General features: G+C 48.3%; 1 protein-coding gene across 1 annotated transcript in view; it reads left to right on the forward strand.

The window, feature by feature from the left end:
• The first annotated feature begins 11,837 nt into the window (after positions 1–11,837).
• HSPG2 (heparan sulfate proteoglycan 2) overlaps positions 11,838–23,443 on the forward strand; it is a 164,218-nt gene continuing 152,612 nt past the window's right edge. Inside the window, exon 1 of the mRNA XM_043994717.1 lies at positions 11,838–11,943. Coding sequence (XP_043850652.1) covers positions 11,869–11,943 — 75 coding nt within the window. The 5' untranslated portion in view covers positions 11,838–11,868. The remainder of the gene's footprint in view (positions 11,944–23,443) is intronic.

Below are 23,443 nucleotides of genomic sequence, written 5' to 3' on the forward strand. Positions count from 1 at the left end.
TGGTGCCCCCTCACCCTGGGCTTCCCGTGAGTCATCTGATAGGAGTCCCCTGGGTCCAAGGGCTCATACGCTTTTGAAATTATCCATGTGTTTGTGCTTCTTGGGCAGGGGTGGGGTGGGGAAGGGAGTATTGAGATACAAAGGACTTGGAATCAGCGTTGGACTTGAACCAGTGTTGTAAACCGGCTCTGACCCAGACACTCTGTGGGCAGTGTGGCGATGGGCATTTCTCTAAGCCTTAGTTCTACAACCTGTACGGTGGAGGAACACGCATTCTTGCATTGCTATCGTAAGAAACTAGTAAAATCTTCTCTGGGAGCTCTCTAGTCAGGGGTGATCCCAAAGCACAAGTCCTTCTGTCCCCACCCCCAGCCAGGATGTTCATGCCCAGCTCCAGGGGAGGTGTGCTGACCCAGCAGAGCAGGCTGCTGACCATCCTCTTAGACAGATGTGGGTGAACGGTCCCAGGAGAGGCCACAGTCATGGCTAGGTGCTAAGCTGGCTTCCCCGGGGACTGAACCTGTGACCTTTGGCACTGGGCTGAGGCTCCAATCCTCAGACATCCCAGCTGGAAGCTCTGTGGACACCAGCCATGCCAAGGGTGTGGTTGAGTTCAGAGCAGAGCAAAGTGTAGATATTTGCCAAAGGAAGTCAGTGGGGGAGAACTGCAGAAGGAAGAGGAGGTGTGAGGTTGGAGGAAAAGACCATCCAGGAATTATCTCACAGGTGACAAGATTTAGAGTTGGAAGGGTAATTTTTGGTTCAGTTGTGACCTCGTATGGGGTTTTCTTGGCAAAGATACTGGAGGGGTTTGCCATTTCTTTCTCCAGACCATTTTACAGATGAGGAAACTGAGGCAAACAGGGTAAAGTGACTTGCCCGGGCTCACACAATCTGGATTTGAACTCGGGTCTTCCTGACTCCATCATGACCCTTTGATTATGGTGACAAATGGAAGCCTCTCCCCCATCATAATAATAACTTGCATTTTTGTAATATGTGTGGAAGGTAGTCTAAGTATCAGCATATGAGGAAATAGGCTCCAAGAACCTATTTGTTTGCCCAAGATCATATAGCTAGTGAGTGTTGGGTCTCGGGGTCTCCAGACTCCATATTTGGTGTTCTTTCTGCACACTTGGTGGGGCATTTGGTGATCTTTATGTTACAGGGACAGTTTGGGAGGGTGTGTGTGTGTGTGTGTGTGTGTGTGTGTGTGTGTGTGTGTGTGTGTGTGTGTATGTGTGTGTGTGTGTGTAAGGGGACTATATCAGTTTAGAAAGGAACTCTCCAGGGTCTGTTTTCCTGGCACAGACCCCACAGGAAGTCCCCTACTCAGCCCCTACAAGTGAAACACACACAGGGATAGCAGCATAAACAGGAAGACACTGGAGGAATGGCCATGAACAATAGCCCAGGCATGTGGTCGGTTTGTATTTGTAGAAGAAAGCCAGGTGTCCATCTACTCGGGAATATCTGGAAAAATCATGCAATCATAAAAACCTCATAACCACATGACTATATTCAGGGGCCTCCTGTGTTCCCAGAAATCAAAAAACCACCAAGAAAAGGGACCAAACATGGGTACCGGGATGTTCTCTGCCAGTGCTATGAGAGGGTCAATGCTGTCCTTTCTAAAACAAACCAATAACCACAACAAAAACTACTCTATCAGCCCAGGTAGAGGCTATACATTTCCCATCCTCCCCAGTAGGACTCATATATGGCCTACCATGGTACCCTTATGGGCTTTGGTCTGGCTCACCTCAAGCTGTCCAAGGTAAAAGACAGATGTCAAATCTAGAACTTACAGTCAATTCCCATCTCTCTCCTCTCCTCTCCTCTCCTCTCCTCTCCTCTCCTCTCCTCTCCTCTCCTCTCCTCTCCTCTCCTCTCCTCTCCTCTCCTCTCCTCTCCTCTCCTCTCCTCTTCTCTCTTCTCTTTTCTTTCCTTTTCTTTGGTCAATTGATCAGACTGTTGACACCTTAGTTACTCCCTGAAGTGGGACCACAATTCATGGGGCCAGAGCAGCTGAACTATGTAGACAAAGGAGTATCTCCCATCAATAGCCATAAGGTAGGGCACTGGTCTTTGAATCATGGTGTTAGAGCTGGGTGAGACTAAAGGCTACCTAAGTCCATGCCATCATTTTCTTTTCTTTCTTTCTTTCTTTCTTTCATTCTTCCTTCCTTCCTTCCTTCCTTCCTTCCTTCCTTCCTTCCTTCCTTCCTTCCTTCCTTCCTTCCTTCCTTCCTTCCTTCCTTCCTTCCTTCCTTCCTTCCTTTCTTTTGGAGGCAATTGGGATTAAGTGACTCGCCCATGGTCACACAGCTAGTACGTGACTGAGGCTGGATTTGAACTCAGGTCCTCCTGACTCCAGAGCTGATGCTCCATCCACTGGCTGCTCCTCACCCCATAATTTTCTAGATGAGGAACCCAAGGCTCAGAATGGTTAAGTGACTCGTCCAGGTCATACAAGTAACAAATGGCAGAAGTAAGATTCACACTCAGATTTTCAGACTCCAAATCCAGCATGTTTTGCACTGTCTCAACCTTCAAGGCAGAGATAATGAATAGGTTTCTGGGCTAGTATTCCCTAAACTGGTCTGTAGATTACAGCATAAAGTCGGATCTCCCTAGTGCCCTTCCTTCCAAACTACCTTGTATTCAACCATTTTGTTTATATATGTGTGCATTTATTAACTTTATATTAATGTTGGGGGCAGCTAGATGGCGCAGTGGATAAAGCACCGGCCCTGGATTTAGGAGGATCTGAGTTCAAATCCTGCCTCAGACACTTGACACTTACTAGCTGTGTGACCCTGGGCAAGTCACTTAACCCCCATTGCCCCACAAAAACTTTATATTAATATTGTACATTTTATGTATTTTATATATTTATATTCTAATATAGAATTATTATTAAGTACTTTTATGATAACATTATGTATTTATGTTTGTGCTATGGTTTTTTCTATTTTCTATACTTGTTTATGTATATTTACTTCTTGCCTCCCCCATTAGAAAGTAAGCTCAATTCAAGTAGAGAGACTGCTTTGTTCCTTCTTCTTGTATCCCCAGTGCAGTATCTGGCACAAGTAAGTGCATAATAAATACTTGTGAATTGATTGATTGTTTGCAATTCTATATCTGAATTCCTTGAGAAGAGGGAAAGCCACAGCGCCAGGTGGGCAGCTTTGGGGAGACTGTTCACCTGGACATCCCAGTGTTAAGTCCCAGGGGAAATTCTTATGCATTAGGCTGTGTTGTTAAGAGCCTGAAGTCTTAAATGAGCAGTACAACAGAAGGTCAGGCAGTAAATACTCTGTGTCACAAGTTAGAGTATATATATACATCTTCAACAATACTTTTTGAGTCCTTCTTTATTGTCTTGGGTAGGTCTCTGTCAGTGGGGACCCTGATGACACGTTTCTGATATCCTTTCCCTTGATCCTGGTGGGGTCAGCTCCAGCCCTGTCCCTAGACTCATCTCCTTAACTGTCTGACCATTCAACTTTCCAGCATTTGCCCTGATGAAAAATGATACAAACGTGCTAATTCAGTACAAATATTTTTATTCATATACCTATATGTTCAGAGCACCCCAAAAGCCCCAAAAGCAATAGCTTTAAAAAGCATTGAAACTTTTGGGGGGCACCCTGTATATATTTCTTCCTTTCAGAGAGACTTCATTTTAAGACCATTATTCAAGAATTTATCTGCAAAGATCAGCTGTGACTTCCTGTTGCAAAGGTGAAATCAAGGCCTTGGCGACAGCAGGACATGAGAACTAAGTTAGTCTTCCAGACTTCAAGTCTGGCTCCCAATGGTCTAACTTCTCACTCCTCCTTCCCCCAAAACATGTGGATTGAGAGAGAACCTGGTCAGTCCAGGACCAAACGTAATTCTAATTGGGATGTCAATAGGTTTTAGATATGCTAATATTACTCACAGATCAGACTAAATACACCGGAGCCAGGGTAGAGAAAACTTCCTGAGGGTGGGTTTGGTGATTTCAGATTGGATTGTGCAAGGGATAAAGGTGAAATGAGTGAGTGAGAAGAGACAGGATGATGTGGATGAGAAAAAAATAATTTTTTATTCTGATGCTTTACAAAATATACTTCGCACACATTAATAACAGCTGCTGTTCAGGAGAACATTGTACACAGTAACACCAACATTGTGTGATAGACTTAGCTCTTCTCAGCAGTGCAATGATCCAAGATAATTCCAAAGAACTCATGATGGAAAATGTTCTCCATATCCAGAAAAAAGAACTGTGGAATCTGAATTCAGATTGAACCATACTGTTTCTACTTTTTTTGGTGTTTTTTTCTTTTTTTTTTCTTTTCGGTTTTTCTTCTCTTGTTCTTCTTTCACAACGTGACTAATGCAGAAATATATTTAAGGTGATTGTCCATATATAACCTATATCACATTGCTTTCTGTCTTGGAGAAGGGGGAGGGAAGGGAGGGAGGGAGAAAAATTTGACTCAAAATGTTATTTTAAAAAAACAAATGTTGAGGGGCAGCTAGGTGGCACAGTGGATAAAGCACTGGCCTTGGATTCAGGAGGACCTGAGTTCAAATCCAGCCTCAGACACTTGACACTTACTAGCTGTGTGACCCTAGGCAAATCACTTATCCCTCATTGCCCTACAAAAAACCCCCAAATGTTGAAAACTATCTTTACATGTAACTGGAAAATAATAAAATATTTTTATGATAAAAAAGATAATAGCTGCTGTTCATGTTGTGGACAACTCTTCATCACCCCATTTGGGGTTTTCTTGGCTAATATCCTGGCGTAGTTTGCCATTTCCTTCTCCAGCTCATTTGGCAGATGGGGAAATAGAGGCAAACAGGGTGAAGTGACTTGTCCAGGGTCACACAGCTAGGCAGTGTCTGAGGTAGGATTTGAACTCAAGAACATGAGTCCTTCTAACTCCAGGCCTTGTACTCTATACCCAGTGCATTTGTTAAGAACCTACTATTCGCCAAACATTTTACAAATACTATTTCATTTGATCCTCACAACAACTCTGGAGGGTGAGTGCTATTATTATTACCATTTTACAAGTGAAAGGGCGGCAGGTAGAGGGAAAAGAAATAAACTGCTTTTGTAAAGAGAAGGGGTATTGTGCCCTGTCACAAAGGGAATTGGTTGCAGGACTGGGGACTATCCCTCGGGCCTTATATGGGGACTATAAAATTGAAAGTGGGTGGTAACATCCCAAACTCTGTGCACAGGCTGAATGCTGGAGTCCGTCCGAGGCTGGCCAGCATCGCATCGGGCAGGATGGAGGGAAGAGTTATGGGCTCTGCTCTGTCTGGTAGGCCCATGTTTGGTGTGGCCGCATCTCTCCCATTGAGGCAGGAACTTCTCAGGAACAATCGAACAATGAGGGGAACTCCAAGGCTTGTGAAGTAGGACATTCCAAAAGACTTGCTGCCCAGCATACAAGGTCAATTACAGCATCTTGGATTTTGACCCAGTTGCCAATTCTGTTTTTCCCTTTTGGGACTTGCTGACAACAATGAGGCTGATTCACTTTAAAAAAAGTTTACACAAAATTCTTCCAGCCCTTTAGTGGGACTTGGCTAATCAACTCTCGTTTTAAAGATGTATCCAAAGTCATATAGCCAGTTAGTGTTGGAGTCCAAATTCCACCCCACATCCCCTAACTCATGGCTTAATATTCTGATAGGACACTGTTGTCCATCTCCCTTTCCCCACTATTGCCCAGGAATTCTGCCCCCCACCTTAGGTTCAAGACCAACCATGGGGGCCAGCCTAGAACCAGGGTCCCCATTGATATCTTCAATTCTTTAAAAGAAAGAAAATATTTAAGCATATGTTGAAAAAATGATTACACAAAACTAGTTTTGGGTTTTTTGTTTCTTTTTTTTTTTTTTTCAGGCAATGAGGGTTAAGTGACTTGCCCAGGATCACACAGCTAGTAAAGTGTCAAGTGTTTGAGGCCAGATTTGAACTCAGGTCCTCCTGAATAGACAGCCGGTGCTTTATCCACTGCACCACCTAGCTGCCCCACTACCATATTTTTTAAGACCCAAAAAAGGCCATTGGACTTGAGGATTAGGAAGTTACAAATGATCTAGGATGAATTTTTTAATTTAAATTTTAAAATTCTGGGGGCAGCTAGGTGGCGCGGTGGATAGAGCACTGGCCCTGGAGTCAGGAGTACCTGAGTTCAAATGCGGCCTCAGACACTTAACACTTACTAGCTGTGTGACCCTGGGCAAGTCACTTAACCTTAATTGCCTCACTAAAAAAAATAAAATTTTTTAAATTCTGAATAATGGGCATATCACTAAAATGAAATCTCTCTGAAAGGAAGAAAAAGTATAGCTAGACCCTGAGGATGAAAAAGTCTATATATGTAGACACTGAAAAATTATTGAGCAAAATTACTGTGTATATATGTTTACATTAAGGAACTTGAAATCTTTTCTGGGAAGTTGGACAGTTATGCAGTTGAAGAAGGGACTTTAAGGACTGCCTAGGTATATCAGGATCTGATCTAGCCAAGGTCCAGGGGAGGATATTTAAAACCTGTCATTGGGTTCCCAGGACTCTGACAAAAATAATAAATAGTTGGCATTTATATAGTGCTTTTTAAAGTTTGCAAAGCACTTCTATATATTGCCTCATTTGATCCTCGCAACAACTCTAAGAGGTAGGTACTATTATTAGCCCCATTTTACAGATGAGGAAACTGAGGCAGACAGCCATCAAGTGATTTGCCCAGGATCACACAGGTAGTAAGTGTCTGAAGTCAAATCTAAGCTCAGGTCTTTTGGATTCTCTATCCAATTCATCAAGAAGGGTTCAGAAGGTACTGTCAAAAATATTCACTCTGACTTGCAACATGGTCTTGTTGCCCAACGCTTTGTGGCACTGTGTGCCTAAGACTACAGCTTGATGCATAAGACTTTTCCCAGAGAAACACAGGCCAGAAGCATACACAGACACAGGCACACAGGGCAAATATCTTGGGAGCTCCCCTTTTTCATTTCTTCCTCTTAGAATCCATAGCTTCCCAGGGCAGCTAGGTGGCGTAGTGGATAGAGCACCAGCCCTGAATGTAGGAGGACCTGAGTTCAAATCCGACCTCAGACCCTTGACACTAGCTGTGTGACCCTGGGCAAGTCACTTAACCCCAATTGCCTCACCAAAAAAAAAAAAAAAAAAGAATCCATAGCTTCCCTCAAGACTCACCTCAAGAGCCATTTCTCCAAGAAGCCCTTCCTGATTCCCCTAGTTGTTCATGCCCTCATCACTGTATATTTATTCTGCATGCCTTTTATATAGTCTTATCTGTGGATGTAATGTCCACCCCTTGCAGAGTACTGGGCCTGGAGTCAGGAAGACTCATCTTCCTGAGTTCAAATCCTACCTCAGACACTGCCTAGCTGTGTGACCCTGAGCAAGTCACTCCACCCTGTTGGTCTCAGTTTCCTCATCTGTCAAATGAGCTGGAGAAGCAAATGGCAAAACACTCCAGTGTCTTTGCCAAGGAAACCTCAAATGGGGTCATGGAGAGTCAGACATGACTGACTGGGTGAACAATCATTACCCTGTAAGGTCCTTGAGTGCAGAACTATCTCACATTTGTATTTATGTCTAGCATAATTCCTGGCACTTAAGCATTGCTCTTCAGGAGATTCACTCATGCATTAATTCATTCAACAACCATTTATTGCTAACATGAATAAGAGCTTACAGCTCTATGGCCCTTTAAGGCTATAGTTCTTTCAACAACCCTGAGGTAGATAGTAGAGTATTTTTATGGCCGTCTTACAGATGAGGAAACTGACATTCCATGGGGAGGGAGAGTGATTTGCTCAAGATCACTCAGAGAATTGGTAGCAGAGCCAGGCATCCTGTCCCTGGATTTAGAGCTATTTCTACTGCATAACGTTAGAATTGCTAATGGAAGGGGGTGTCTAGGTGGCAGCTAAGTGGCGCAGTGGATAAAGCACCGGCCCTGGATTCAGAAGGACCTGAGTTCAAATCCAGCCTCAGACACTTGACACTTACTAGCTGTGTGACCCTGGGCAAGCCACTTAACCCCCATTGCCCCGCCAAAAAAAAAAAATTGCTAATGGAAGAATTCTAGGCCCATTGGAAGGGGGTGGGTATGGGATATTTGGTGGAGGTCCTTCCTGGGAGGCTGCAAAAATCTGCAAAAGTCCCAGAAAGAGCACCCCAGCAACCACTGAAAAAAGGATTGCTTGGCTTGCCTCCTGTCCCAGCTCTCACTTCAGCTTCCTTTGACCTCTTGCCCTGCTCCCATATCCTCTTTATCTTCTTCTCCTCCCTCCCTCCCAGTGGTCCAGGAAGCTGGGAGCTTATCTGCATAGCTCTAGAGAGCATTAGGTCAGTATTTCTGCGACTTGGGTTATCTGTACCTACTTGTGTCTACTTGTATCATCTGTGTCTCTTCCTCAGAGCCGGGGCTGAGTATCCTCGCTCAGAATGGAGAAGCCAAGTCTTTTCCCCTCTGTTGGACTTTGCTTTCCTCATCTATAAAATGAGGGTGTTGAACCGGAAGATCCTTAGGGTCCTTTCCAACGATAAATCTATTAGTCCTGGGAGCAGCTAGGTGGTGCAGTAGATAAAGCACCGGCCCTGGATTCAGGAGGACCTGAGTTCAAATCTGATCTCAGACACTTGACACTTACTAGCTGTGTGACCCTGGGCAAGTCACTTAACCCTCATTACCCTGCAAAAAAAAAAAAAATCTATTAGTTCTGAGAGCAGGCTCTGAGTCTTGGTTCATAATGGCAATCTCCCTGAGGACAGGGGCTGTGGGATCTCCAGGCTGGGTGTAGGGCAGGGGTTATCTTTCTTTTCAGACTGGGGACTTCTAAAGGGCAGGGTGCAGCCTCTCGCTCAGATTGGAGGTTCCCCAAAGGCAGGAGTTGTATCATCTCCATCTGACTGGGAGGTCCCTTAGAGGGCTTTCTAAAACTTTTTCCACTCACGACCCCTTTTCACCAGTGAAATGTTTACACGACTCCGGGTATGTAGGTATATAAAATAGGTATACATGACCTTTGACTGATGACAGATTGTTCTCAACCCCCACATTCAGTTACTCGTCCCCAGGTGGGGGCTCGATCCACAGATTAAGTAAGAAGCTGGACCTTAGAGTAAGAGTCCAGGCTCTTCCTCTGACTATCCCCACATTGTCCAGCCTAGGACCCCACTGAAATGAATTCTGTCTCTCCATGAGGGCACCAGGACAGGAAGAGGAGTTCCTGCCTCAGACAGTTTTGCATGTCAATATGAGTTCCTAAAGATCATAGATTTAGACCTGGATAGGACCTTATAAGGAACTTGGGTGGCCCCATGAAAGTTACTGAGAAGAGCTGAGGGCTGACTATGGGCAGAGGGGCAGACACTGGTCTATTGCACTGTCATTCAGAGTGGGGTAGATTATTCTTCCCTGTTTGAGACTGAGATGCCTGAGGCAGCTAGGTGGTGCAGTGGAATCCAGTGCCCTGGATTCAGGAGGACCTGAGTTCAAATCCAGCCTCAGACACTTCACACTTACTAGCTGTATGACCCTGGGCAAGTCACTTAACCCCAATTGCCTCACCAAAAAAGAAAAGAAAAAAGAAAAAAAAGAGACTGAGATGCCCAAATGTTCTCCCTGACCCTGACCTAATGTCCCTTTTCTCCGGGTCAGAGTGTCCTCACTGGCCCTGGGATGGGAGGTAAGAGCCCTTCCAAATGCTGTAGTCTGGTCCCTTCGTGTCCTCTGGGAAGCTAGGGTGGGGATAGGGAGAACCTTTGGTGCCAACGTGCCTTTTTTTAACCTTTTGGTGAAGTGTGAATGCCCCCTCAAGGTCTAGGAGGCAGTGTGGTATATAGAAGGACCATTGATTTGGGGGTTAGAGAACATGCATATTCACACCCCAGCTTTAATTCTTATTACCTGTGTGATGTGGGGTATGTCCCTTAATTTTGATTGACTTCAGTCTTCTTCCCTGTTATATGGGAAGTGCCTTAGATTGCCTCTGAAATCAATCTGGGATCTTAGTCTGATATTGGAGGATGCTGTGGGGTGGGTGTGGGTGGAGCATTGGTTACTACTTTGAGAATGAGAGGAGCCAAGATCAAGGAAAGCCATCGGTGGCTACAATGTGTCTTATGTGGGCCTTCTATGCCCTCTTAGGAGGCTGGAAGATAGGAGAGGAGTCATTTCAGTCCTGCACCTCACTGGGCACGCAGGCTGAGAGCTGGACTTGGAATGCCTGGGACCAAGTCATACCTAGATGGGCACTTCCACTGTTCACCATTCATCTTTGCCTGCCTGCTCTTCTGGCTGGAGAGCCAGCCTGGAGTCCATGGAAACCTAGCAACTCTTGGTTGAAACAATGGAAAACTTCATTTCTCTCTCCCCCACGCTCCCCCCACCCTCACTTCATTACTCAAAAAGTTTCAAGGTTAAAAGAAAAAAGCAAACCCCCACCCAAGAAAGTGTTTTCTTTCTGCCCCTGAGCCTGGTGCAGCCCTGGAAAATTTCAGGCGGAAAGAGGAATTTCTGCATGAGTCCAAACTGGAAAAGATGGGCTGGGCCGGTTTGAACTCATACACCCAAGAATTTCTTAGGGGATTCACATGAACTTAGGGACCAATTGTATCCTCTCTCTGTGATTTACATGACTGGGGTGTGTGTTTGTGTGTGCGTGTCTGGGATCATAGATTTAGAACCAAAAATAAACCCCTAGAGATCACATAGTCCAATCTCATTTTACGCAGAAGGAAGAAGTTAAGTGATGGCAGGATCAGGGAAGGCTTCCTGGAGGAGGTGGCATTTGAATGAAACTTTAAAGATTGAGGATGATTTCAACAGAGCTTTGATTTCTGTGAATGGGTGGGTGAGCTGGGGAGTTCTGTCTCTGTATGAGGGTACCAGGATAGGAATAGGAGCTCCTGCCTCAGATAGTTTTGCATGTCAATGTGAGTTCCTAAGAAACATAGATTTAGGCCTGAAGAGGGCCTTATAAGGAGGCATCTGTTCTAAACCTCTCATTTTACAGAAGAGGAAACTGAGGCATAAAGAATTTAAAGGAATTTAGGTTGTCCAGATAGTAAGCTATATAAGCAGGATCTGAACCCGGGGCCTGAGCCTCCAAAGCCCAAGCGATTTTTTTGGAGTGGGTACTTTGACAATGTAGGAATACCAATGTGTATGCAAGTCTTGATTCCTGTCCCTAACTTACTGAGTGAGGTGCTCACTTGCTCAAGGATCCAGGAGGGACTTGTGGCAGCAGGAAGGGGACATGGGGACCTTGGAGTGTTTCAAGTCCAACCCCCTCATTTTTCAAAGGGCAAACGAAGCCCCCCGAGAAGTTAAGTGACTTGTCCAAGGTTTCACAGTCGAGGACGGTCCAGTCGAAGCCAATCGAGCGCGCTTTCCTCGCTGGACCGGGCTCTGCTCCTCGCCTTCGGGGCAGGTTTCTGCGAGGCGAGCCGGGATCGGGTCCATCCCCGCAGCAGTTCGCTCAGGCCCCCCTCCCGGTCCCCTTAAGGTCTCCCCGCGCCCCCGCGCCCTCGCCCCCTGGTCCCATCCCGGACTCCAGGCCGGGTTTGGCGGGGAGCCGGCCCTGGGCCGCTGCCCCGCTGGGGAGGGGGGGGGGGATCGGGGGCCCAGACAAAGGGCCAAGTTGGCTGCGCGGCCCCGGCTCCAGCCGCCTGGGCCGGGCCGGAGGCGGGGCCGGGGCCGGAGGCGGGGCCGCGGCCGGTGGGAGGCGGGGGCTGGGAGTGGGGGGCAGAGAGCCGGGGCGCCGCGCCGAGCCTGAGCCCAGCCGTGCCGAGGCGAGAGGGCCGCAGACATGGGGCCGCGGACGGTGCGGACGGGGCGGCTGCTACCGCCGCTGGGACTGCTGCTGTTGGGCCCCCTCCTCAGCGTGAGTCCGGCCCTGCCCTCCCTCCCCTCCATCCCCCCCTCCTCTGCTTCTTCTGCAACTTTGGAAACTTTGTGTGCCCGGAGGGCAAGTGGATTCCGCCGCCTGTGGGCTGGGGCTTCGGGGACCGGGAGGGACGGGCAGGGGACGGGGATCGGCCGCGCTCCTGCCTCGGCACCTTGGCCACGCGCCTCCCCCCTTCCCCCGGGCTGATGGCTCCGCGGGCCCCGCGATGCCTCCGGACTCCCCGGACCAGCAGAGGGCTGGGCTGGAGGGGAGAGGGCACTGGGGCTGCAGACAGAAGGAGAGGCCGGAGCCCGCGCCCTCCAAGAACCCGGCAAAGTCCTCCAAGGATTCGGCAAACTTTGAGCGCCCGGAGAAAAGTTGGCTTCTCGGTCGATCAGTCCCGGGGGCTGGGGAGCGGCCGTGCCCCTGCCGGGGTCTCTCGGGGCAGAGGGCAAGGCGGGGCCCTCTAGGACCGTGCCCCCCTCCTCCGGCCCCCGGGTTCCGACCCTAGAGGGGAAGGCTTGTCCAGGGGAGCTGTTCAGGCCCGGGAATGAGAGGCCCAAGCCCCCGTCCATGCCGCCCGGGAGACACTAGGAATTTGGCTAGCCCTGGGTGACCTGCCCGTGCCACGCACTGGGCCGGCCTCAGGGGAGTGGAGAGGGGAGAGAATCCAGAGAGGATGGGCGGGGTCAGGCCCCGCGCGTGGAAAGAGTAGGCGGGGTCGTCGCTTCTAGTGGGGAGAGTGGGTGGACCCAGCGTCTCGGGTGGGAGGCCGGACCCTCTCTGGGAGACCCCTCTCTGGGAGCATTTGCCTCCGATGGAGAGAATAGGGCTTTTATAGGGGGGACGAGCAGAGACCATTCCTCTCCCTGGGCCAGTCACCTCACCTTTCTTGGCCTCAGTTTACTCAATGATCTCTAAGGTATTGGGAGAGTGGCCGGGGGCCCATATCCTCCCCACTTCTTTTGCTCTGTAGACTGGGCCGGGATGACCCTGAGGATTCCTTTTTGTGGGGATGAGGTCTGTGGGAAACCTTAAGGCTACTTATTTGGGAACAAGACTGGCTAGAACTGGCTTTGGAGGCTGTGTATCCTCAATGGTATCTACTGAAGGGGGTTGTGATTCCTCCATCATGTGGTCCCTTTTTACATTCTATGATGCCTCTGTTAAAAGGAGGAAAATTGAGGCCTGGGACAGGGTGTGGGGAAGGGACTTGCCCACAGGAGTAAGCTCTTTCATTCCTGGCAGCAGCCTGCTGTGAGCCTCAGCCCTAGGGAGGGCCCTGGTCAGGCACCCTGCTGGGAAGGGCCCCAGAGAACAGCTGCTTTTCCATTAATAAGTATATATTTGACTCATCCAATCTGACCCTGCCCTTAAGGATCTTCTACCTCAGAACAAGAGACTAACTAACCCTGTACAAGATCATTCACTAGGGGACTGATCTCCAGTCGTTGGACTTGATGAACCTTGGTCATTATCTTGCCTCTATCCCCTCATCTTATAGATGGGCGAATTTAGGCCCAGAAAAATTAAAGTCAGAGAGGGAAATCACTGTCATGAGGCTTGAAAGAGATGGATAGGGAAAAAAAAAAAAAGTCTCCTGAAATCTCGGCAAATAACCAGATAGCTCTAACGGATGTTTGTGTCCCGCTTGGAGGTTGCCTAGGTAATTTCATCAAAACATTCCTTTAAGGTAGATTGTCTGAGCATTCAGAAGATCACAGGCCTAACGCTGGAAGGTACCTTAGATGCTTTTAAAGACCGTCCTCCCCCGTTTTACAGAAGAGAAAACCAAGATGTGGCTTGCCTGGGTTCACACACCTGGTATCCGAGGCAGGAGGCAATCTATCTTCTTGGCTCCAAATTCAGTGCTCTAACCACTACACCATGCTGCCTTAAGCTTATCTTCGTCATGATAATTGTACTGGACTTAGAGTAGGAGGCCCTGGGTCTAAACTTACTTCAGCTCTGTGGGACTCAGGCGTCTCATCTGTAAAATGAATAAAATGATGGGGTGGTCCTAGAGCAGTGGTAAATAGAAAGGCATCCTTTCAGGCAGCAGATCAACATAGAAAACCACAAGTTAGCATAATCTATGTTGTGTTGTTTTGGGTTTTTTTTTTATTTGTTTGTTTGGTTGGTTTTGGTTAAACATTTCCCAGCTCCATTTTAATGCACTTATTTTGACACCTCTGGACCCTAAGAGCTGGGAGGTTCCAGCTCTTTCCCCCATCCCTCCCAGAAGACCAACTCCACTAAAATAGCTTCTTCTGATGCTATGACCCAGTAAGGTGAACCTGGGTTCTAAAAGGTTCTAGAAGCTCTAAGGAGAGCGCAAGTTCTGCCAGGATTGACAATCCTGGAAAGGCCACGGACAGCAATGGACCATGAGTGTGGCTGTCAGCTCAGGATCAACCTTTTTGAATGTGGGTGGAGAGGTTCTTTACCAGGTTCATTCACCCCTGCCTCTGTGGATGGATTTTTTTTTTTTTAGTTACAGTTTCTCTTAACCAAGTACTTAGTTATACAAGGGCCTGTAGTCTGGATGGGCCCAAGATTGCAAGATCTTGGGCTTTAAAGCCAAAGGGATCTTAAAGACCCGTGGAGTGCACCAGCCTCTTTCATTTTACAGATGAGGTAACTGAGGCTTACCTAGAGCCGGGGAATAATGCCCAAGGTCACACAGATAGTAAGTGGCAGACTGCGGGCTTCGAGCTCAGGCCCTCTGACTGTAAATCTGCTGCTTTTAATAGCCCTAGACTCTTACATTCTTCTTCTCTGCCAGACTAGTGTCCTGAGAAGCTGCTGAGGGCTGGGGGAAGAAGGGAGGCAGATTCCCCAGCTCCTGAGCCCGGACACCAGAGTCATTGGTCCCATTCATAGGAAAATAGAAGGGAGTGGCTCTACTCCCAAAGCCTGGAAAGTAGTCGTGGTGAGAGGCCTAGGGAATTGGAGGGGAGGCTGGGGCGGGGTCAGTGGGCAGGGAGTCCTCGGCCGAGGTTGGGTGGGTGGAATCTGGGGAGATGTGCCAGGCCCGTTCCAGAGAACCATGCAAGCCGCCTTCACGCTCCCTCATCCAGCCCCAGAACTCTCCTGGCCAGAAGTGAGATTTTTCTAACCCGGCAAATGTTTACCTAGTGACTATCTACCAATGACTTCATCTTCTCCTACCATGGGTAGTCTCACCTCGCCTGGGCCTTAGTCACTCTAACTCCCCCCTTTCCCCTAGCAAGCCCCATGACAGACCCTTGTCCTGCTAGAGCTCACTAGATTGGCTGGGCCCCTCTCACCCCTCCACTCTTCCTCAACATCCCAGCTCCTGATTCTCTGGGCTGTAGACCTGTGGGGGAGGGAAGAAAGCCGAGTTTGAACCAGGCTTTCTACTCCTACTAGTTGCATGAATCCCATTACTTCTCTGAGACTGCTTCTTCCTCCTTTGTAAAATGGGAACGTAAAAATGTGTGCCCGGCCTTCTTCAATAATCCATCCTCCAGCAGAGATATGGGAATTACGGTCATGTGGATGAAATTGTTTCTTTGGCTAGCTCCCCCAAACCCCTGCAGATACCCTCTTCTTCCCCCCACCAACACCCACACACCCATACTCAGCCCTTCTGACTCCCCTCCAGCACCTTATTGGAATGTTTAAAAATAACTAGATGAGGAGCGGGGGTGGGGAAGAGTGAATTGTTTAGAAATGAGTGAGGAGAGGCAGCTAGGTGGCGCAGTGGATAGAGCACCGGCCCTGGATTTAGGAGGACCTGAGTTCAAATATGACCTCAGACAGTTGACACTTACTAGCTGTGTGACCCTGGGCAAGTCACTTAACCCTCATTGCCCCAACAACAACAAAAAAAAGGATGAGAAACAAAAGATATCAATAAATTTACACCCCCCCCATTAAATGTTTGCGTCACAAGGGCAGCTAGGTGGTGCAGTGGATAAAACACCAGCCCTGGATTCAGGAGGACCTGAGTTCAAATCTGGCCTCAGACACTTGACACTTACTAGCTGTGTGACCCTGGGCAAGTCACTTAACCCCAATTGCCACACCAAAAAAAAAAAGTTTGAGTCACAATAATTTTTGCTCCTTATTCCTTGTTTACTCTTGGTCAAATTGCTGAGCCTTGGTTTCCCCATGTGTAAAATGAGGGGTTTGAGTTAGACAGCTTCAAAAGTCCCTTCCTGCTCACCATCTATGGTCCTAAGTCCCTTTGATACTGCATAGGCTGAGGTCCCTCCTATATTTAAAGTCTTGTGTTCAAAAGTTACTTCCTCCTCCCCCCAGCTCCAACATCCTCTGCTCTATGATAAATCAGGTTCTTCCTCTGGCTGGAAGGCCCAGCAGTCCTAAGCCCCCCAAGTCTCTCTAGCCTGTGCTAAGTACACTTAGTTTTTTTCCCTCTCTCCCTCCCTTCCTCCACCTAGAAGGTTTCAGCGTGTTAAGGAGCACAGAGCCCAAGTTGTGCCTGGAGTGCTCTCTCCACTCGGGGACTCCAGATGGGAATGTCAAAGCAGGCGGGTTTAGTGGGACCCCCCCCCAAGACTTGGCATGGAGGAGAATCGCAGCTAAGTCACTTCTGATCTCTGTGACCTTGGACAATCCACATCTCTTTGACGGAGTCTTAGATTCCTCCCCTATAAAAGGAGCTGGTTGGACTAAATGATCCCCAAATGTTTCTTCTAGCTTCCAGCCAGACTCCCATCCCACCTGGAGCCGTTGGGTAACATCCTCTTGGCTCCTTCCGACCACTTTTTATTACCACCATCCCCCCCCCAACTCGCCTGGGGTCTTATTTCCTCCCAGGAAGGAAAAGGGAGTGGGTGGGCTCCCTACCATGGCAGACTGGGTTCCTGAGAGGTCTGTGGACGTTTCCAGAGAGGCGGAGGGGAGTCAGTTCTCCGCCTTGGATCCTTCCTCTCTGGGGACCATGCATTCCTTGGCCTTGCCTTCTGAACACCTGAGTCTGAGTCCTGACTCGGACATTTCTAGGATCATGGGGTTTATGACAGAAAGGTCATCAAAAGGTCAACCCCTTTCTATGCCCAGTGGAGAACCTGAAGCCCAGGAAGGAGGAATAATTTGCCCCAAGATGATAAATACCATAGTTGGAGAAAAAAATACTTTCACCTTTTGGAACCTCAGTGTCCACCTTTGTAAAGTGGATTCAATATTGCTTGCTCGGCCTGCCTCATAGGGTTATTATGAGACTGGAAGGAGATAAGGTCTTTGTAATCTTTAAATATCATGTGGTTGTTATTCTTGTCCTGTGTGTATCTTTTTTTTTTTTTTTTGGTGGGGCAATGAGGTTTAAGTGACTTGCCCATGGTCACAAAGTGCCAAGTGTCTTAGGCCAGATTTGAACTCAGGTCTTCCTGAATCCAGGGCTGGTTCTTTATCCACTGTGTCCCATCTAGCTACCCACGTCCTGTGTGTATCTTCTCCCTTGCGATGGTCCTCGCTGTGCCATCCTTCCTTCCTCTCCCCTTTGTCACTTTTCATCTGTGTGTGCTCAATACTAGGCACCGGCTCTCACCCTTAGGACGGGCTTTAATGTTTAGAGAAATGATTTGAATTGTTCTTTATCAGCCCCATGATTCAGCTCGGTTGGACAAAGTTATTGAATGCCCCCTGTCCGTCAGGCCCCAGCATCAGAAACAGAACATATTTGCTCAGTGAACATTTGTGAAAGGGCTGCTGAGCACATTTGGGTAATGCCAGCAAGCCATGATCCATGAGAGTGCCTAAGACAGAGGTGCTATGGGAGCTGAGAGTGGGGAGAGAGATCCCAGTGGGCGTCCTGGAGGTGGTGGGATAGAGGCGAGGCCCCAAGAGTTCTGTGTGAGTCACTGGGCTTTCCTGCCTAGAGAGGGGGAGTTTTCCTGAGCTTGTGGGTTTTGGGGCTGGGTCTTGACCCTTCATTTCTTGTGGCCAGCCTGACTGGGGAGATTGGTGGTGAGGAGATGTGATTGTAACATTTCCAAACATGAAGAGGGAAGTGACTGAGATAGCCCACTTCCTGCCTTGGGGCCTCATGTCTCCTTGTAAGTTGGGCTGCTGGGAAAAGGTTGGGCCTCAGACCTCCCTCTTTCCTCCTTGATAGAGTTAGTTATTAGCCACTCCCATCTTCCACTTCTAGGAGAGGCAACTTGGTGTGGTGGAAAGAGCCCTGGGTTTGGAGTCAGGGCCGGGATTGAGTCCTATCTCTTGCCTGTGTTACCTGAGATGAGTTACGGACCTCAGTTTCCTCCTCTGTAAAATGGGGTTATTGGATTTCTCAGAATCACAGAACTTGAGATTTGGAAGACTTCATGAAGGGGCCTTCTAGGCTAACCTATATCTAAATGGAAAATCCATTCCTCCTAGCTCTGAGCCAACGGAACCCCCATATTGTCTCTCTTCCTTTTGAATGTAGCCCATTGTATTTTCTGGCTATTAAAGCAGTGAAATGGACTTGATTGGCTTCATAGTAAGAGAATAGGAATGGGAGTCAGAGAAATTGGATCTCTTGGCTGAATCACCCTCTTGGGCCTTTATTTCCTCTTCCATAAAATAGTGCAGAGAATAGCATGGCCAGATTTACAAATTGATTAGAGAGGCAATGGGATACAGTAGAAAGAGCATTGCCTTTGGAGTCAAAGGATCTGGGTTCGAATCCTACCTCAGGCATTTATTAAGGTTATATGACCAAGTCACTTAAATTCTCTGGGCCTTAGTTTCTTCCTCTGTAAAATGTGGGGGTTGGACCACATGTCCTCTAAGGGCCCTTCCAGCTTTAGATCCAGGCTCCCATGATTCTTTCACAGAAGCCCCATTTTAGGGATGGGTATGGAGCCTAGAGCTATGCTTTTATTGATATGGGGAATTCCCAGATGAAAAGAACTCCATCTACCACCAGTGCAGGTCATGCAGAATTACCCAGAGCCCTTGAAGGTTCAGTGACTTAGCCATCCAGGTGATGTGTATCAAAGGCAGGACTTGAACCCAAGTCTCCCTGGCTAAGAGAGCCAGCTCTATCCACTACACTACCCTTCCACTTGGCCCCATATCCCGGAGGACACCAGGGGAATCCAGCCCAGTTCTCCTGAGCCTAGAGCTCCGTGGCCTCTGATCATCCTTGTGCTATCTCTCTGTCAGGGATATTAGAAGAGGTTTCGTAAGCAGGGAAGGCCTTGAAGAAGTGTTGGCTGCTGGTGATGCTTACTTATTATTCAGCCCCAGGGCCTGGGAGTTCCTTAGATGCTACTTGGGCAGAACAGGAAGAAACTGGAAGGAGCCAGAGAAGCCCTCACTTTACAGCAGGCAGAGACAGGACCCTCCTTCCTCCTGTCCCTGGTGGCCCGATCCCCTGGGCAAGGGCTGGTTGTATGGATCGGAGGAGCTGCCTACCCCCTGCCTGCCCCCAGCCTGGGCTTGTTCTCTGTCTATGCCCAGACAAGTTGGGATGTGAGTTCCCCGTGCAAGATCGGGGCCCCCGAGGGGGAGGAGATTTAGAAGGAGGGACAGGGAGGCTGGGCTCAGTGTTGGGAAGCTGGAAGGGGGCAGTGTGTGGGGCGGGGGCAAGAGCATCCTGGCTTGGGAGTCACACAGCTGGCTTTTCATTCTAGCCTTTCCACCTGTTGGGTGTGACTTGGAGGAGGCCACCAATCTGAGTCTCAGTTTCCTCATCTGGAAGTGAAAGGCTAAGTTTAGATGGCTATAGAATCATGGATTTAGGGTTGGGAGTCCTTAAGTCCAACCTCCCCCCCCCCAAACCAAGGCCAGAGATGTTGAGTTGCCCCAGGTCATCCTGGATCATAGCTAGAGATCATTGAGGTCACATGCCCCCAACCCCCATTTATTTTACAGATGGAGAAACTGAGGCTCAGAGAGTTCAAGTGGCTTAGTCACATACCTGTAATAAATGTCCAAGGTAGGATTCAAACCCAGGTCTTCTGACTTCAGAGCCAATGTTCTTTCTACCATACTACACAGCCTCCCTTTCTGGCTTCCTCCCAGCCCTGACATTCTGTCTTCTAGGATTCCACCTAGCTCTGAATCCTCTGATCTTGGCGATCATCTTAGTCTAACTCCGCCCCCCCCCTCCCAGTTTGTAGAAGAGGAAATGGAGGTTAAAGTGACTTATCTAAGGTAACACAGCTAGATGGGACAGTAGTGAGTCTCCTGAGTCCCACACCAGTGGTGTTTCCACTGTTCTTGGTTTCATCAGTGGGGCAGCAGGAGGTAACCAGTTATAGCCAGTAAGATCAGGAAGAGTCTCTTGGGCCCTTTAAGCTTGGACCCTCTGAAGGATCTCTTCCAATCCTAGGTATTGGGGCTGTTCCTTAGAGACTGATGGAAGGGTCCAGTAGGATGGGGATTGGTGTGGAGAGAGGAGTTGGAAGGTCCTAAAAGAGATATCTAAGCTTTTAACGCCACAACATTCATGCGTAATCATTTGCTCATTCATTTGATTAGTAAATGTTTATTAAGCACTCACCATATATGGTAGGCACTGTGGTAGACCCTCCAGTCCAACCTGTACCTAGAAGGGAAGCTCCCTTCTTCCATCTCTGCCTCCTCTGAACCAATGGAGCCACCATATTGTTCCTCTTCCTTTGGATTAGGGTCCCAAGGAGTGGAACTGGGCTTTGTGGCTTTCAGGGTAAGAAAACAGAACATGGAACAAAAAGGGAACAAATTAGTGTCCTTAAGAAGGTTATCTTCTGCCTGGGAGAAGCCATGTGCACACAGACAAGTAAACGCAAAAGTCTTTCTAGGGGAAGTATGGAAGAAAGGTCTTCTGTAACAGCTGGCACTTGACCTGAGCTTTGAAGGGAACTGGGAAATCTGAGGCAAAGATAAGGAAGGAGAGAGGACATTCCAGCATGTTGGGAGGACCTGAGTTCAACTCCAGCCTCAGACACTTGATACTTACTAGCTGTGTGACCCTGGGCAAGTCACTTAACCCTCATTGCCCCGCCAAAAAAAAAAAAAAACAAAAGGAAGAACAGAAGGGTTTGGGAGGGAAAATTATGAGTTCTGTTTTGGACACCGTGGGCACTTATTTAATATTGGTTCCATTGAGTTGAAAGGGGGTTGCCCAGTAACAATGCTTAACTTATCTGTAGCCTTGAGACCCATTTTACAGATGAAGAAACTGAGGCTCAAGTGGCAGAGGACCAAGGCAACCCCTTGACTTCCTTAGCTCTTCGGAAAGATAACCTTCCCATCTTCCATTTCACATGTCCTCTCAACATTTCATTTCTACTCCATATTTCTTTTTTTTCTCATTATAGATGATATTAACAGATACAAATATTTACTTATACAAAGAACAGAAAGCAAAGATTGTATTTGACACCATGAATCTGTTATGTGTCCAGCATGGGTTGGGTTTTTTTTTTTTTTACTTAGCATATATTAAATTTAACACAGTAGATTCAACACTGCCCTGTTTGTCTGTGTCCCTTTTTGAACTTGGTTATTCCCCCTTCTGTGTATATTTTTCAATGTTTTGTTGACGCCCCTTTCTTACCATGCACAAGGTCCTCCAGTTGGTGCTGGATCTACAAAGGTGAAAAATTGTCCCTGCTCTCATGGTGTGATGTAGGGTGGGACACATCTACAGAAAGGGATGATGCAAAAGAGAGCAGGATGGGGAGCAGTGTGTGTGTGCTAAGAAAATCTGGAGGGACAGGGAAGGCTTCATGGAGGAGAAGCATCCAAGCTTGGCCTTGAAGGATGATGTCAGGTGAAGAGGAAAGAGTGAGTCTGTGGGGCAGCTAGGTGGCACAATGGATAAAAGCACCAGCCCTGGATTTAGGAGGACCTGAGTTCAAATCTGGTCTCAGACACTTGACACTTAATAGCTGTGTGACCCTGGGCAAGTCACTTAATCCTCATTGCCCTGCAGAAAGAAAGAAAGAAAGAGTACATTTGGGCATTATGAGAAAGGGCAGCTCAGCCTGTGCAAATGCTTGGAGGTGCTAGGTGGTGCAGTGGATAGAGCACCAGCTCTGGATTCAGGAGGACCTGAGTTCAAATCCGGCCTCAGACACTTAGCACTTACTGGCTGTGTGACCCTGGGCAAGTCACTTAACCCCAATTGCCCTGCAAAAAACAAAACAAAACAAAATGCTTGGAGGTAGTAAAAGGCAGGATGATATTGAGGAATGATCCAGTTAGGCTGAAACAGAGACTATGTGAAGGAAAAGTGATGAGATGAGGCTAGGAAGGGAAGTAGGAGCTATATTGGGTGCAGCCTTTGATGCCAAGCTGAATTTATATTTTTATTTTAGGAGTAGTAGGGTCCTAGAAGGTTTTGGGGTTTGGGTTTTTTGGGATTTTTTTTTGAGGCAATCAGGGTTAAGTGACTTGTCCAGGGTCACACAGCTAGTATGTATCAGAGGCTAGATTTGAATTCAGATATCCCTGACTCCAAGGCTGGTGCTCCATTCACTGTGTCACCTAAGTGCCCCCTAGAAAGTTTTTGAGATGGGGCCTTTCATTGCCTCAGAGTCATGGGGTCTGACTGTGGTTCCTGGATCCAACCGTCACTTGGTCTTAGGCTGAAATAAACAAAACATTGGGAGAATGGAAGCAATTTCTAGAGCCAAGATTCTCTGTCTTCTCAGCCCAGCTCTAAGCTGTGAAAACTCCCGGGCAAGGAGTCAAAGAGTAAAGCTTAACAAAGGGTATCCCTCACAAACTCCCCTGGAGGGAGCTGGTGGATGTGTCGCTTTCCCCGTTTTACAAACCTGCAAACTGAGATTCAGAGAAATGAATTTCCTTGCCCACGATCAGCCAGATGGTTAAGTGTTAGAGCCGGGACTGATGCTCAGTTCTCTCGAACCCAGACGCAGCCTGTGTTTTTCGCCTGCTCTTCCTTGTTTTTGGGGTGAGAGATCAGGGCCATCTCTGACCTTTTTTTCTGCCTTTCTCTCAGAGCCCTTGGGAGTAGGACTGTGGGGGAGAAAGGGCTGAGTTGGCGGGTGTAGTGGGTGGGAAGGGGTCAAAGTCATTTGCTGAGGGGCCATCCCAGGAATGCGGTGGGCAGCAGGCCGGCGAGCCACAGGCCTCTATCCCTTTGGCCTTGACGCCATCTCTCCTCGCCCTTGTCCCCCACTCCCACCCCCCTAAGGGGCACCCGCCTTGGAGCTGGGATCTTCTGGGGCCAGAGTGGAGCTGACAGAAACCCAGAAATATGTGTGGAACTCACAGGGCTGGGATCGGAGCTGCTGGCTCAACCCTCGTCAATAGCCCTGTTGAGAGGGGAGCAGGGAGCGGCCCATGGGCCGCTGGGGGCGGGATCCGTAAAAGCAATTGGAACAAGGAGATTCTTTCAGCTCCGAGCATGCCGGGCCTTTCAAGTCCCCCAGGCCCCAGCATCCCACTCCTGTTCCCCCACTCCTGGCTGCCTGTCCATTGGAAAGCCTCTTCAGGAGCCCTCTGGCCAGGCACTGGTAGCTGCCTGTGGAATGGAGACAGTGGGATTGTAGGGGAAAGAGACCTTGGC

The sequence above is a fragment of the Dromiciops gliroides genome, chromosome 3 (genome assembly GCF_019393635.1).
Source record: "Dromiciops gliroides isolate mDroGli1 chromosome 3, mDroGli1.pri, whole genome shotgun sequence".
Taxonomy (NCBI): Eukaryota; Metazoa; Chordata; class Mammalia; order Microbiotheria; family Microbiotheriidae; genus Dromiciops; species Dromiciops gliroides.